The following is a 17,396-nucleotide window of genomic DNA, read 5'->3' as shown; positions in this document are numbered from 1 at the left end:
CTGGCAAAAGGAATTAAAACATCATATTCTGGCTGGGGCTTTATTTTGCTTGTGCCACGTGTATATTTGCTCTTCCTGTTCATAGTTGGCCTGCCTTCTCCTCTTGTCTTTCCCTTCATGTTTATCCTCTGACACTGATTGTAATAATGTAAGCTGCATACAGGGGAATCTCCATATATACAGACTTTCTATGTTTCATATGAAATGAATGCCTACGAGGATTACGCTGTAGTCCACCCGACACTATGTAATTTAAGCTTGGCAGGCTTGCATTAGTATCAATGCAAAGTAAGGGACAACCCTGACCGTACCCCCCCTCTTCCCCCCTCCAAATCCTTTCTCTTTTTATATTATTTTAAACAGGGTTTGACTATGAAAAATAGTCACAATATTCAAATTTCTAATAATCTTAGGTTTTATCAGAGCTTTATGGAAAAGTTCTTGTTCATTATGAAGGTTATTCTACTTCCATGTACATGCTTTATATTCATGCCTTGGAAATTCATGTTAAGCCTTCCAAATCAAGCTAAGCGTGCAGACATAGTAGAGCGAAGACGGTCTGGGAATAAAGGATTATTCCAGCTGGTCCTGTATCTGATCCCAACCTTTGCTTCCTCCTTAATCTACTAGCACAACCAGTATCGTTCAGCCATACGGAACCAAGTACTATTCCCCAAATATAGCATGGACTGTCACATCCCACATCTCGTCTTTTTGCTTCATCTTTTCTCCAAGCCTAGATTATAGCCCTCATTTCATATTAAGTCCAAAACTTATCATGTCCTTTAATTCAAGTATCATATCCTATGCACCCACCTCTCCCCTCTCCCAGTCTCTATTCCACTCTTGTGCAATTTTTTGTTTTTTGTTATCCTAAGGGACAGAAATAGTGAAAAGCTACAGAGTCAGAAGACTGGAGTTTGAATCCTGGCTTTGGTGCTCACTAGTGTATAACTTTGGGGAGGTTATTTTTCACTGGCCCCAGACTATAAGATGTAGATGAGAAATGGTACTTACCTCACAAGGGTGCCCTGAGGATTAATGAGGAATGCATGCAAGATGGTTAGCATAATGCCTGACACAGGCACCGCTCAGTAAGTGGAAACAGAAAATTATTACACTGCATCATTCATCTTTGCATTTCAATAGGACTTAGTACAATGCCTAATGTTAGCTATACTAGGTCCTGTGGGAAAACAGGTAAAGTGCAGTTAACATCAGTGATCACAAGAAGGTAGAATGTTGGAAGAAATTTTAGGAGCAATGAGGGAGTAAGAGAAGCAGTGGTCAAAACACAAAAGATGTCAAGGCTGGACCATGAATAATGAGCAGGATTTTGATTACATTCTGGGCAGAGGGTAACATAAATAAAAGCACAGAGAAATAAAATCACAAACTTGTTAACACAATCATACATTAAATACATGATATAAGACCTTTTGCTCTATTCTGCTACCCAGTGTATTTACTGCAATTATTTCCATCAATTCCAACCTAGAGATGTTGACCTATCAACCCTGATTCTAATTAACACTCGTAGACTTTACTCATGACACCACATATAGGCCTTTTTATCAACGATATTTTACCTTGTTTGGACAATTATATGACTCTACCGTAACAAAAAATTCTTGGAAACAAACTGAAAGGGAAAGAGGGACGGACTGCAGTCAGCAGGCTGACATGACTAACATGATTAACAAAGAGAAAACGCAAAATCCTAAAAATTATAAAATCCAGACACAGAAACAGCTGCCTAAGGGCATTCAGGGTAGTATGAAAGAGAATGTAAGAGCAATTTAATTGTCACTTTGTTTAAGGAGGTAAGAATATTTATAATACATTTTGAAAAATCTCTGATAAAAACAGTTAAAAATAAAAGCTTTATTATGACGGCACAAATCCCTGGCATAACCCTACAGATAGCTGATGAGGGGTAGTTCCAAAGTGTGCTAAGCAGTTAGCAAACAGTTTGTGGTTAAAAATTCACAGTTTTTCAATAATTTAAATAACTGAAAATTGTTAATTTATGTAGACTTCTACCCAAACTTTCCAAGTCATTCAACTACCAGATGCTATTTCTTACATTAGAGGATAGGTGTTAAAAGCACACATGACAAGTTATGACTTTAACTATAAAAATAAATAGTTTAGGTCTCAAATCCATTTCCTTTCTGTAGTAGAGAAGGCATGACATTGAAACATAAGCACAAACTCACAAATTTACTTCACATAAATGGATGGGGTGATGAACTGCATTAACATAGCAAAACCCAAACTGCAACATTCTACATGTTACAGAATGCCTATCAATTTAGCTGCTTTCGAAGTTCCAGGACTTTGACCCAACAATGAAAGATACAGAGGTTGAATTTTCTTTATAACAAATAAAGTCTCCAAAGCATTGTTTTACTTTTTCTTAAAATTGTGTTTATGACATGTAGAGAAATGTATTAATGGTCAAATAGGGCTGTCCAGTTTTTAAACACCTAAAAAAAGAAACCTAACACTTGATCGCAGTAGCCTTCCTAACGTTACACCCAAGGATGAACGCACAAAAGGAGCTTGCCCTGGAGAAAGAATTCTGAACAGACTCCCAGTAACAGCACAATAAGAGTAGTGAGCTCATGCAGAAACGGTTACATGTTTTGTTTCTCCTTCGCATTCAATACAGTTTCTTTATATATTCTGCATTTCAACAGTCATGTATTTTCATGTGTTCTTACCTAAAAGGAAAACTGCTTTTATCACAAGAAAGGTCAAAGGTGATACTCTGCACATACAAAGAGGCCTTTTTCTAACCATAAAAGAGAATAAAAAGGGATGTAAAACTCATCTCTCCAACTTCAAAAGGCAGTATGAAATGGATTACCAAGGAAATTAGTCACTGATCTTCCGAAGATGAAACGAGATGTTATATAGGTGGGTTCCAGTTATTTTTATATTGAACCAGCAGCTGTCATCCCACATGGAGATTGAAATGCACCATAAAAACAAAAAAGACAAATTTATTTTGTCTACTACTTTATATACATATAATTCTAACAAAATTAAAAGCATCATATTTTCAAATGTAAAGCCCTCATCTTGAATTTGCTCTAAAAATTAATTTCACAGTTCGTTCCAATTCAAGATGAAATAGTGAGAATGACCTAAATAATTTAATCTTAAACCCAAAGTATAAAAAAAGGAAGACAAAGAAATCAAAGGGAAAAATGATGGTTAGAGAGAAGAAAAAGGTAAGTGGACAACTGCCCAAATATTCTGTCAGGTGATATTTGGGCATTTAAAGTATATATGTTTCAGTATAAAAAGAATAGACTCCTAAAAGATGATTTAAAACGTTATACAGCCTTGTCTTAACAATAAGAAATATTTTTTTTTGAAATTAAGGGAAATAATTCAAGAAAGATAAGCTTAAAAATACAGGTTCTGTATTCAAGCATCTACTACTCAAAATCATTTCTTTTACCTGTGTAGTAAGTTTTTAAGTTTTCAATTTCTCAAAAGTACCATGGTACTTGAATTAAAAAAAAAAAGTACCATGGTACGATGACCTTTAGAATGACGTTCAATATACTACCCAGACCTACGAGGCGTGCTCTCTCACAATGTACAGATCTGAAAATTTTATTCTGTCACGGCTCAGAGGACTTGCTTGGCGAATTCTCCACCCTACTTAATGGAAAGTGAGTTTCCTTCCTTGAGGAAGTCCACTTACGAACTGCGTTTTACCTGCCCGCATCCTCTTATTACAGGGTCTGTGGGCCCCCTGCTGCGTGATGACTCAGTTCCTCTGCGATCCCTGCAGTTCACAGTGAGGAGGAACAGCACGTAGCCTAAGTATGAAACTCCCACTTACGCAGGATCGCTTCTATGTACGTTTTGCAACCACATTCTCTAAGATACATCAAAGAGGACAATATTTGTTGTTTCCTAGACACAGGGGTTTAATAAGATAAGAAAGATCACTTTGTCTATGTCAGATGGGAGAGTAAGATGACTTATAAAATGTGGCAGTTAAATTTAAAAACTTAAAGAAGATAAAAAAGATGGTTAGAATCAATCTGAAATTTTGCAAATTGATTTTCAAATAAAATTGAATTGTGAAAAATCTCTACCAACCCTACAAAATGTGTTGAATGATTCTCCATGGGTCAGGAAGAAGGTTCCAATAAAATAAAAAAGTTAAATTCTGGGCCACTGGACATCTCAAATATCAAGGGATAACTTTATTAAGTAAACAGTCTGGCACTGAATTTTAAAATCACAGACTTTACACCTCTTTTAAAATAAACTATAGTTAATTACTTATAGTCCTTAAAGTTATTGCACTGATTAGGAACAATTTTCTTCCCCATCCTCAAACCACGAACATAAATTTTAAACACGATAGAGTTTATGTGACAATGGTTATTTATAAATACTCATCAAAGTTGTTCTTATTCACTAATCTGGAGAAAGAATCTGTAAGAGCAAAAGCGAGTTCTTCTGTTTTACTCTTCATATAGATATTGCATACATTAACTGTTATACAGATCTACTGAATTCTCGAAGATCTATTGAATTGATCGAAGACAGCTTAGCTTTCCTAAGTCCCCATCTCTCTCCCTTATTCAAATACCAACATGGTTATATCACAGTTTTTGGTGAAACAAATCTTCAGTGTTTTCTGCAATTCATTTGTTCAAGAAAAATTTCCTGAGCACCAACAGTGTGTCTGGCACTGTTCTAGGCAGTGGAAAACAGGAGACAAGAGAGACAAAAATCCTGCCTTCAGAGAGCTTACTGAGAAAGACAGATTTTTATAAAACAAATATATAGTATGTACCTAAACTCAGAATACATTAAAAACTCTTACAGTTCACTAACAAAAAAAACCAACAACCCAATTCAAAAATAGGCAAAGAACTTGAATAAACATTTCTCCAAAGAATACATACAAATGGCCAGAAGTATATAAAAGATCAACATCATTATTCATGAATTAGGGAAATGCAAATCAAAATTACAATGACCACTCAACACTCACTAGGATGGTTGCAATAATAATAAAAAGAAAAGAGGAAAATAACAAGTGTTGGCAAAGATGTGGAAAACCTGGAACCCTTGTGTATTGCTGGTGGGAATGTAAAACAGCGACGCAGTTTCCCAAAAAGTTAAACACAGAATTGCCCTATGACCCAGCAATTCCAGTTCTAGGTATTTACCAAAAAGAATTGAAAACGGACTCAAACAAGTGTTCATAGAGAAACACAGCAGCATTATTCACGCTAGCCAAAGGTAGAAACAGATGTCTACTGAGCAGATAACTGACTTGTGTTCTGTGCATACACAGAGTATCAGTGAGCCATAGAAGGGACTGAAGTAGTGATGAGAACGTGCTGCAAAAACATTACACTCGTGGAAGAATCCCCAACAAAAGGTCACATGTTATAGGATCCATTTATATGAAATACCCACAACAGGTAAATTCCTAGAGCTTGAAAGCAAACTGGTGGTTACTGGGGTTCTGGAGAGAAGGAATGGGGAGTACATGCTTAATGGATATGGGGTTTTATTTTGGAGTGATGGAAATGTTCTGGAACTAGTTACAGGTGGTGGTCACACAACACTCTGAATGTACTAAATGCCACTAAGTCGTTCACGTGAAAATAGTTAATTTTGTTATGTGAATTTCACCTCAATTAAAATATATCTGTATCTGTGAGAATGTTAATGAAAAGGTGGGGGAGTAAGGGGTTGACATTTTAGAAAAGGTAGCCAGGGAAGGTCTAACTAAGGAGGTGACTTTTGAATACCAACCTGAAGGAAGGAAAGAATCCTTTATACAGACATCTGAGGCAAGATCATTTTAAGCAAAGGGAACAGCACATGCAAAGGGCTTGCCTCATTCCTGAGTCACAGGTAAGATCGGCATGGCCAAGGAAGGGGGAGTAGGACAAAATGTGATTATTATTATTTTTTTAAAGATTTTATTTATTTATTTGACAGAGAGACAGCCAGCGAGAGAGGGAACACAAGCAGGGGGAGGAGTGGGAGAGGAAGAAGCAGGCTCCCAGAGGAGGAGCCTGATGTGGGGCTTGATCCCAGGACTCCGGGATCACGCCCTGAACCAAAGGCAGACGCTCAATGACTGAGCCACCCAGGCGCCCCGGAAATGTGATTAGAAAGGCAATGGGGAAACAATCAGATGAGGTGAGGTAGGGCCTACTAAGTTATTCTAAGGACTTTGGCTTTCATGCTTAATGAAGAGGAACCAATACAGGGTTTCGAGCATCAGAGTAACATGAAGTGACTTATATTTTAACAGGGTCATTTCAGTTGCTGAATTCAGTTGCTGAGAAGATACTACAGCTCCTCGAAGGGCAACAGTATAGTACTCAGTTAGGAAGCTACTGCCAATGATCTAGAGGAGAGATTTCTCCAATTTGTCTTTCAATTCTTTAAGTTTTCACTTTCTAGTCTGTCAAATGTTCTTTCCTCATAGCCTCCAGAGTTTCATGGATATAATAACTTCTCTTACAGTTTTTGGTTTTTTGAAGTTTTCTTTTGATCCCTATACTGTTTTTTTTTTTTTTTTAAAGATTTTATTTATTTATTCGACAGAGATAGAGACGGCCAGTGAGAGAAGGAACACAAGCAGGGGGAGTGGGAGAGGAAGAAGCAAGCTCATAGCAGAGGAGCCTGATGTGAGGCTCGATCCCATAACGCCGGGATCACGCCCTGAGCCGAAGGCAGACGCTTAACCACTGTGCCACCCAGGCGCCCCTGATCCCTATACTGTTTTACACTATCTCCGTTCCTTCTTTTTTTAAAATTTATTTTGTTAAGTTCCTTTTCCCCTATTGCTTTGACTTCTGTTTTTCACGTAAGCATTCCAAGCATTGTCCATGTGGGTGGGACTTTAAACCGCACTGTGGGGCTATGTGGCTGGGCCATTTTGTTGAGATACCCCGAACCACAGTGTCTCCGTCTTTTAACTGGGTCAGCTGGCCCAATAAAACATTAATTGCTTTAATCATGAGCGGGTACATTCAATGAGAGCAAAGCTGCTGAGCTCCTTCTGAGACTCTTAAGATTAATCATTTAAAACACTCATCTTATTAGCTTTTTCTACCTCTCCTGTATCCAATCCAATCTGTCACCAAGTCCTGACAATTTACCTCAGGAACAAATCTCTCAAATTTATGTACTTCCATCAATGTCTACCATTATCACCCTGGCCAAACCACATCCCCTGCTTACCTAGAATACCACAAAAGTCTTCTTTACCCACTCCCTAGCTTATCCTTCAGTATGTCTGTTTTCCACAATTAGTCACAGTCATCTCCAAAATGCAAATTTAATCCTGTTTCTTTCCTTCCTATCTCTCCCAAAACTATTCCCACCACTGATTTTTGCTGTCATTACTCTATGAAACAGTCTTTCTAGTCAAAGACCTGCTTTTGCTTCTGTACCCTTATCTTACCCCTTGCCCCTCAGATCCTCAGTGCTCCTGTTCTTCTCGTCCAGTTTGTTCCCACTATAGTCCTTGCCTCCTATTTCCTGTCTAGGGAAGGCTTTTTTCCCTTTTCCCCATAGTTTCATCTTACTAATGCCTTGATGCTCATTGTAGACATCACTTCTTCAAGGAAACATTCTTAATCTTCCAAAACTAAGATAAATTCTTAGAGCTTTATAGACCTGTGCTTTGTCAGACCTCATCAGAGTTACAGCTGTACAGTTTTATAAGTGACTCTTTGATGAAAGCCTCCCCATTACAGTGTGTATCTCCATAATGACAGGAGCACATCTATTTTTGCTTAGCACTGTCTTCACAGCACCTGGCATAACGCCAGGCACATACTAGATGTCCAGTAACTATCTGAATATTCATTTGAATATACACACGAACGATGGCAGGGGCAACTAGCATCACCTCCAGTGTGGCACATGAAGAATCACACTGCTTTTCAAAAGCATTTTAAAATGTGAAATTACAGATTACTTTGAAAACTGTGACCTTAAACTGCTTTTTTACTTAATCATAATCAGCACAAAGAGGTCAGCACCTGAAATACGTATCCATACAAACAGATCAGTTTTACAGAACAAGACCTCAGCATTTACGTTACGCTGCTGTTTGTTTCAGGCCATGGAACATAAAGTGAGTGACGCCCCCCCCCCAAATAAATAAACCAAAACTCAAAAATATATAAGAAAAACAAACCTCCAGATTACTTTTTGAGTAACAAAAACAAGGCCAGAATTACTTGTTCAAATATAGAAATATTAAAGAATGCTCAAATAATAGGTCTTATAATGTAAAGAACAGCAAAATTTACAGTATTTTCTATAAGACAAAGACTACGTAAATACTACTTTTATTTTAAAAAAATTTTAAACTGGACCTAATAAATGTTATGAAGCATTACTGATCTCATTTGCTACTTATTTGATCTTTCAGCTTTTATCTCAAAGGGAAAAATTCTTTACTTGCAACTCTTTTTAAAGAACCATATCCAAACAACCTAAATTCAGTTGTTTTAAAATACACTGAAGAGGAAGTACCCATGCTTTTAAGAAGCTTCAGAATGAGTCATGAAAAAATATTTTTAGAAGATATAAATATCACTGGAACCCAAGTGTGGAAAATTTATGCACAGGCTTTTTTCATCGAACTAATGAATCCCCTGTATTATGTGCCAGACTATGTATCAGACCCAGAGATACAAAGGTAAGTACCAAAACAGTAACAATTAGTATAAAATTCAAGACTTCTAAAAGAGAAATAAGGTACTTGATATATATGATTTTTAGGACTTATAATTGTTGAACTTAAATCTTACCATAAAATTCTTTCTAATCACTTTCTGTGTGTGTGCATTTTCCTATCAGGATTATCAGTAGCCCCAGGGATGCAAATAAATGGAGATTTGAAAACCTTGTCTGACTTAGGAGACATACACGGAGCTTGTTCTGTGAGGCCTACAACTGGTGTGGCAAGGGTTTTTGTTTCTCTCTATGCACTTCTTGTCTCTCATTCAATATTTCGTTGCATGTGGTTGAGGTCTGTGATCAAGATGAATGAGAGGGTCTCTGCCCTACACAAGGCTCATGCTGACCACAGGACACACAAAAAAAGGTATGGGAAGTAGGAACTATGCACTGTTGATAAATGCAACTGAACACCAAGCAGGTGGGTAGGAAGTGTATGTTTCATAGAAAAAAAGGTATCTATCCACAGACCTAACATTTAGATGCTAAAATACAAAATGTTTATGTATCTCAGTTGACAGTGTTCCTTATATTTACCTTCTGTAAAATCTCTTCAGCTACTTGACAACAAAATAATTTCTTAAATATCAATCATAAAATTCAAGATTTAAAATATTTTCATCTCATTATCATTTATATTTGAAACTTACATTGTTTCATAGAATTTATTAGTTTTCCTGTGCTAAAAATGGGGCTGGAGATAAAATAATTGGCTTGAAACTACATTTTTGCATCTAAATTGGAACTGACTTTCTTTTCTGGAAATTTAGAACACTTGACACAAAAATCAGTCAAATGATGAAATCCTCCCTCTGGAATTCAAAGTTGTTCAGTTTCTATAGTTTACATTATGTTTTCAACCTCTTTTCTACTTTAGGAGGGAAATAAACAGAAAAAGCTTTCAGACTAAATGTAACTTATCAGTACTTTTACTACTGTAGTTCTGTCGAAGTCTGTACTTTTTGAGTTATATTTTATAGCTTTTTCTGTTTAAGGTAAATACGTATCTTGCTCTAAATTCACTCACTAGATTTTGGCAGCAATTTGAAAGTAATCCAGTAGTAAGTGAGGAAATAGGTCCACACAACCTAGCACTGTCAGCTCACTCTTTGGTACAATTTATACGAGTCATACGTCTTTCAGACACAAAATTACACTAAAAAGGACAATCTAAAAAAGTGTATGGGGGAATCAGGAAGGTCCTCTAGACATAAGAACCTCAAAATAAGCAATTCTGTATTTTCTCCCTTTCCTCCAACATCAGCAACTCCATGTTCAATAAATGCAGAATAAGGACGATGGCAGTGAGGATGATGACGGCAACCGCCAAGATTTCCTGGGCACTTAACCTGCACTACGTACTGCTAAACATTTTATATTTAAACCTGACGACAAACCTAAGAGTGAGGTATTATCAGAAACCCTTATTTTAAAGACACGGAAAAGAGGCTGAACAACATTTGGAAGTGGGAAAGCTAGGATTCAAAGGAAGTCTGACTCCAAAGCTCTTAACCACTCCATGCAGAGAAAGAAATACCATCGCCAAAGGATGAAATTAGAAACACGTTTTCAGAATTAAAATAAACATATTCAAATGCATTTAATCTATGTCAATATTGTAACCATGTATCTATCAAAATTGTAGGAAATATTACATCTTAAAAGAGCACTTCTATACCACTGAACTATTAATAGATTTAAAAATATTTTCCTAGATGTTATAACTAAAATTATTTTATATTATGTAAATTAGATTCTTATCCTCTCTACAAAAGAGCAATCCAAAACTTTTAAATTTAGTTATTTAACAGTGATTTCTGAAAAATATCAAAAGCCAAAGCTCTAAGGTCATAAAAGATAAAGAAACTATAGCTAAATCATGACAGAGTTTACTGAAATAATTGTAAAACAAGAGCAGTGTAACAGTATTTTCTTTACTATTAATTTTTTAGATTTTGGAACAATCTACTTGTTAGTAGGAATACACTGAATTCTGCACAAAGATCCAAACTAAATATGGACTTAGATTACTTGTTGCCTGATGTCATATGTTAAAAAAAAAAAAAAAAGAAAAAAGAAAAAAAAGAAATAAATCCTGCTATAAGCATACCTTGGCAAAAAATACGGTGAGGTGAGTTTCACTGCCAACAATCCAAATAGGGAATTTTGGAGATTTCAAGTAAGAACCAACCTAGAACAAACGTAGCAAAATAAACAAACAAATGAAAATTTTATACTGCCTGCTGAATATCTGCCCACGAATATTAGAAGCATAACTGAAGTGTCCAATTCATATTTAAAGGAATAATGTACTGTGCCAGAATGCCTTCCCCATAAAGGTCAAATGCTGAATGTAAAAATCAATGTTATAAAGACTGTCAGGGCTAAGCTTATATCGCACTTTTACATCAGAGTAACACTACTACAGATTTAACAGAGCTGGAAAAACGTAGTTTAGCCCTAAGAATCATTCTCAGGTTTTACTAAAGTTGCTAGACAGAATGACCACTTCCAGCTTTTCAGCTTGGTTCTCAAATCCTGAAACCATAAACTTGATAATTACTTTATCAGAAGAACAATTATAAATTAACAAATGAATGTATTTACAAATAAATAAGTACAGGGAAAAAGCCTTAAGCACATCCTGTCTTCAAAGAATCTAGGACAATATAATAAATCTCTCTAAAGCAAAATATATACTCCAAAATACTTAAGGATATGAAAGAATCCTGTCACTTGACTCTTCATGGTTGGATGTAAGTTCAAAGTTCTATAATATGAAGTCTCCTTAAAATGTACAAAAAGTTACACTTATAGCCTGTCTCAAGGTTATATACTTAATCTATAAAAACCACAGTATCCAAAATTTGAGAGTATTATTTTTGTGTGTGTGTGACTGAGAAAGGTTAAAATCAACAACAACAACAAAACAGACTTGGGAAATCCCATCATGTTCACATCAATCAATTCTATACTCTTATGAGGACAGAGACTACAACTTAAAAACAACCTTACCAATCCAATTTGTTGTATTTTCTTTCTCACACAGACTCCCTGGAATGGGGAAATGCCCAGCAGCTACTGTCAGCAGTCAGGGCAATTCTGCCCTCATTGGTCAACAGCCCCGATAGGATGCCCTGCTTTCAACCACCACTGTGGCCCTTTGGAATTTCTTATCACCAGGAAGTGGGAAACAGGTACTCTCTTGTATTCATGGACAGAAACACCAGTGTCTTTGTCCTATGATGGGAAGGATGAGGGGGATGTGCTAATGGCAATGGTGAACTGGGAGAGCAGGAGGGGTGATGGTTTGGGGACAAAGTAAGAGCAAAGGACAAAGACAAAGGAAAAGTTCTGATCACAGGTTCAGAGTAGAAGGGATTTCAGGGGTGCTCAGCACAAGTCCTTCAATTTTACATCAGAAACAGAAATAGGATCAGTGTGTTGTCTGAATTCAAACAGGTAACTACTACAGAGCTGGAATTAAAACTTAGGTTTTCTGACTCCTCATGTGATAACTGCCTCTTGTGGTGGAAAGCTTAGTGGTTACTTAATTTCTCTTTTTAGAAAGTAAGTGTGCATTTGTGTGTATTTAATTAAGGTAGAAGTAAAATGAGGATCATATACAGTAGGATCAAAAGGTAAATGAATGAACTCATTAAGTGTCTTACAATAATATAAATAAGTAAGAGCACATAAATAGTGCAGCCACTTTGGAAAAACAGTCTGACAGCTCCTCAGCAAGTTAAGCATATAATTACTATATGACAAGCGATTTCACTCCTGGGTATACATCCAAGAGAAATGAAAATATGTTCACAAAAAATTTACACATGGATGTTCCTAGCAGTATTATTTGTAGCAGCATAAAAGCAGAAACAACCCCAATGTCCATCAGCTGATGAACAGATGAATAAAACTGATACGTAATACAACAGAATATTTGGTCAAAGTACTAATACATGTTCAAACAAGAACGAACACTGCAAATGTTATGCTAAGTGAAAGAAGCCAGACACTAAAGGCTACAGATTGTACGATTTCATTTAGATGAAATGTCCAGAATAGGCAAAACCACAGAGAAATAAAACTGCCAGGGGCTGGGGGGGGGGGGGGGGGGAGTGGGAAAGTGACTGCTAATGCGTTTAGAGGATCTTGTGAGAGTTAAGAAAAACATTCTGAAATTAGGTAAGTGGTGATTGCACAACCTTGTGAAAAACCACTGAATCACACACTTTAAAATGGTGAGTTTTATAGCATGTGAGTTATCTATTAAAAAAAAGGCACAGAAGGGCGCCTGGGTGGCTCAGGTGGTTAAATGGCTGCCTTCAGCTCAGGTCATGATGCCAGAGTCCTGAGATCAAGTCCCGTGGTGGGCGGGGTGGGGGGGGGGGTCCCTGCTCAGCAGGGAGTCTGCTTCTCCCTCTCCCTCTGCCCCTCCCCCGACTTGTGCTCGCTCACTCTGAAATAAAATCTTTTTAAAAAAGGGGGGGCACAGTCAAAAGCACTCGAGTCATCTTCTCATTGTATCTATGTGTATAGACTTTCATTTGTGTTAATGAACACATACAGTCAAAATGATATGAAAATGTTAATGCTAAAGAGCAATTTGCTACAATATTAAAAGACAGGGAAATGTTCAGATTTGCAAAACTAATACAAACACAATGATTTCCTTAATGCTATTCTCTAAATGTTCGGTGAAAAATAAATGTATACAGGTTTTCAGAGGAACATCTACAGTTCTGTACAGATGAACACACCAGTGTAACAGTTTGTCCAAAAAAGCCGTATCACACCATCCCAATCACTTCCCTTCCAGGTCTCCTACACTCTGGGCCACTATGTATGGCCCTAAGTGCCCCGGAGCCAGGTGTCAGACAAGCAGAAGCAGCCCTAAGCCTTAGAGCTCACTGAAATTATCCAATCCGCAGGAAGCCCATGACATCTAGCTAGCTCTATCCCAACACCCAGACCAAAGCTGCCCCCATCCCCTATGGCTGCACCTCACCCTAGCCCTGTCCACAGGTATAATCCCCTCATGGCCCTGTCTGGTAGCTCTCCCTTTTTTGGAGGTGTAAGTAATGGAGAGTTCTGCCTTTCATCTATCTGAGTACCACCGTGTCATGTCCTGCCATTAAGAGAATCTTTAAATCTTATAAAATACCAGTTACTGCTAGAACACTAGAGCAATAAGTAACAGGAGAATACACAGCCACTACTGTTTTCCCCCTAAGATCTTAGGGGGGAAACAGGCATTCCCCTGTTCTACTAACAGCTAAAGAAAAGCAAAAGCATGATTTAGAAAAGCTTACAATTCTGGTGAAATTGGCCATTCATTCATTCAACAAATGTTTACTGAACACCGTATATGTACCCAGAAAGACAATGTCACTGGCTTCAGAGAGTGTATAATGCACTGGGGATGACAATAAAAAAGCAAATTCAAGATTAAAAAAAAAAAAAGTAAACAGCAAAGATCATTAAAGAGTGATTATTCCTATGAAATTGTGAAAAAGAGTCACTGAAGGAATGGCTGAGGAAAAGGTCTTTGAGGTACCACTTTAAGTAGGACCTGAAGGGGAGAGGGAGCCATCCATTTACAAGCTGGAGTATTCCAGGCAGAAATGACAGCAAGTATGAAGTCTTATCAGGCAGGAAAGGGCTTAGGTGTGTTTGAGAATCTGGAAGGAGACCAGCAGGGCTAGAACACAGCAGTGGAGAGGACAGAGCAACTGAAGAGGGACAGACAGGATCTAGATCAGGGCATTACAGGCCACACGGTGAAGATTTCATGGTATTATCATCTCCACACCCGATCCTCCTGCAAAACACACACGCACTTTATAAAAAACAGCTTTATTAAAATATCTTTGACATATGAACACTGTATATATTAGAAGTGTGCAGCTTAATGTTTTTGTATATGTATACACTACAAAAAGATCACCACGATCAAGTTAATTAACATATTCATCACCTCTCTGTAGTTATCATTTGTGTGTGTGCACGTGCACGCATGCATGCACACACACTTTCAGGATCGATGAATGTGTGTGTTTCTTGGGAGAACGGGATGCAGCCTGATGCTCTGGCTGCCAGGCTACTTCGGAACAGCTTTAGCTTGTAAACTAAAGTCACGAAAACAAAAGAGTTACTACTGTGAAACAATATGATCCCTACTAATGGATAAGGGCAGGATGAAACCTATTTGATTATCATACCCATATCACGCCTTTCCAAGTGTTGTCATGAAAGAGGAACACTTCCAGTTAAAAGAAAGAAAGAAAGTGCAAGACACTGTTATTTTACTAAATCACCATTACCAGAACTACTGCTATGGACCCACCATTCTAAAATGGAAAACAAAATTAGATCTACTTCATCCTTCCTCCAAAATCAGGACATCTCATGAAAGGTAAATCATTAATGATCTGAACCCCATTTAAAACTATTTGGAACATCCAATAGTTATTTCAGATGATGTAGGAAAACAATGAAATATTTAGCAATAAATGAGAGGTTCATGGCAGTCCCTAACCTTAGCCCATGTGCTAAAGAATTTAATGCTGTGAAATGCTTGGAATTTGTTTTTTTTTTTAAGTGTGAAATCATTTTTCAGATGGGACAGACAAAAGTTAAAACTTCAGGCATCTAGCAAATTCTTTTTCTTTGCCTGGTAAGTATTACCAGTTGTTTCCGTGAAGCATACTGTTATGAGGAAGAAACAATACATCCTTTTCCCTTGGTTTACCAAAAAATATACTTATTTTCAATAATAGGTGTCTCTATTTTTAAAAACTGTTTTTTACTTGGTTCTGCCCTCTATCCTCAAAAAGGAACAAACCTCACAAATAGGAAACTCAGCACGACCAGCCAACTTCACTCCACCCTTAATACACCTGTCAGGTTAGGAAAGGACATCAGGAAAGAACTGAGAAGCGCATAGTAACAGCCGTAAGCTACATGTCGTCAGAAAAGAAAATACTGTCCACAACAGTGGACGTGTGAATAAAAAGCATTGAAAAATACCATAAAAATCAACTTACCTTACAATATCTTAAAGCTTCCATTAATGTTAAGAATCCTACAGCTGCTTGTTCATGTATACCAAGAAGTTCTACAAAAAAAAGTTTGTACCGCATTAATATACATAAATCTGAAAACTACTTACATGTAAATAGAGATGTATTCATACATATATTTTACACCAAAATTTTTACTTTTCCCCAAAAGTATATTTTAAAACCTAGCACGTATTTATTGTTAAGCATTCCCATCAAATTATCATTATATTACTACTTATTATAAAATGCCATTAGATCATGCTTATGGTGGGTGATGTGATGCTTCAGATGTACATTAAATGTATTTATAAAACCTTATATTCAACTTTAACTTTTAAAATGAAGACAATTTCCCCTCTGAAATGCAAGGAATCACTGGCAAAAATAAAGAAGAAAGAGATACTTAATAATATCCATGCAAAACAGCTAACTTGAATTGACTTTGACTTAAATGAATACGCTAATCTTAATTTGTAAAATTTATCACTGGATAGCAGTGAACCTACTTGCACAATACTTAAAACACGGGTATTTGATACCATTCCGTTCCTCCTATAAATAAACACAGTATGCTTAAGATTCGGGAAATAAAGACAAATAGAACAAGGTGTATGCCTTACAAAGGCTAAGTTTATCAAGAAAGAAGAAAAAAATGTGTGTCTTTTCTGTTTACATATATGTATACACAATATCTTTTTTTTTTTTTTTTTAAGATTTTATTATTTGAGAGACAGCAAGCGCAAGCAGGTCTGTGAGGGGGTAGGGGCAAAGGGAAAAGGAGAGGATGGCAAGCCGACTCAGGCTGAGCACAGAGCCCAGTACGGGGTGGGATGGGCCGGGGGGCCTGGGCTGAATCCATGACCCTGAGATCACGACCTGAGCCAAAACCAAGAGTCCCACCTGTAACCAAATGAGCCACCCAGGTGCCCCCATATACACTTCACCTTGTGATACTGTATCAGGGAAGGTGTATAGAGTGACAACATGTGAGGGGCGCCTGGGTGGCTCAGTCAGTTGAGCGTCCAACTCTTAATTTTGGCTCAGGTCATGATCTCATGGGTTGTGGGACTGAGTTCCACATGGGGCTCTGCGCTCACGAGGGAGTCTGCTTGAGGATTCTCTCTCTCCCCCTCTGCCCCCTCCACCTTTCTGTCTCTCTCTCTCAAATGAATAAATCTTTTTTTTAAATAAAGATTTTATTTACTTACTTGAGAGAAAGAGAGATCACAGAGGGAGAGGGAGAAGCAGACTCTCCGCTGAGCAGAGTGCCTGATGTGGGGCTTGATGCCAGGACTCTGTTATCATGACCTGAGCCAAAGGCAGATGCATAACCCACTGAGCCACCCAGGCACCCATAAATAAATCTTAAAAGAGAAAAAAAAAGGGGACAACATCTGAGTTGAATCTTTAAGCATATGTAGGAGTTTTTCAGGCCACCAAGAAGAGGATATGAAGAAAATTCAAGGCGGAGGAAACAACATAGTATGAAAAATCTATGTACTCAAGGGGTGATGAATATGTCAAACCTTCATTTAAAGGTTTCTAGCCTGGGGAACCTGATTAATGGTG

General features: G+C 37.4%; 1 protein-coding gene across 4 annotated transcripts in view; it reads right to left on the bottom strand.

Annotated features, from left to right (window-relative positions):
* The window catches only part of MINDY3 (MINDY lysine 48 deubiquitinase 3), an 80,091-nt gene that overhangs the window by 24,887 nt on the left and 37,808 nt on the right, over positions 1 to 17,396 (bottom strand). For 3 of the 4 annotated variants that reach the window (XM_040645370.1, XM_008692029.2, XM_040645371.1), the window contains 2 exons: positions 15,810 to 15,880; positions 10,871 to 10,951 (listed from right to left, as the gene is read on the bottom strand). In XM_040645370.1, coding sequence (XP_040501304.1) covers positions 10,871 to 10,951; positions 15,810 to 15,880 — 152 coding nt within the window. The remainder of the gene's footprint in view (positions 1 to 10,870; positions 10,952 to 15,809; positions 15,881 to 17,396) is intronic. The other variant, XM_040645372.1, reaches the window with a different exon arrangement.

The sequence above is a fragment of the Ursus maritimus genome, unplaced genomic scaffold (assembly GCF_017311325.1).
Source record: "Ursus maritimus isolate PB19 unplaced genomic scaffold, ASM1731132v1 scaffold_31, whole genome shotgun sequence".
In the NCBI taxonomy this organism is placed as follows: domain Eukaryota; kingdom Metazoa; phylum Chordata; class Mammalia; order Carnivora; family Ursidae; genus Ursus; species Ursus maritimus.
Note: the sequence above shows the minus strand (reverse complement) of the source record. Positions and strands in the feature narration are given on the sequence as shown.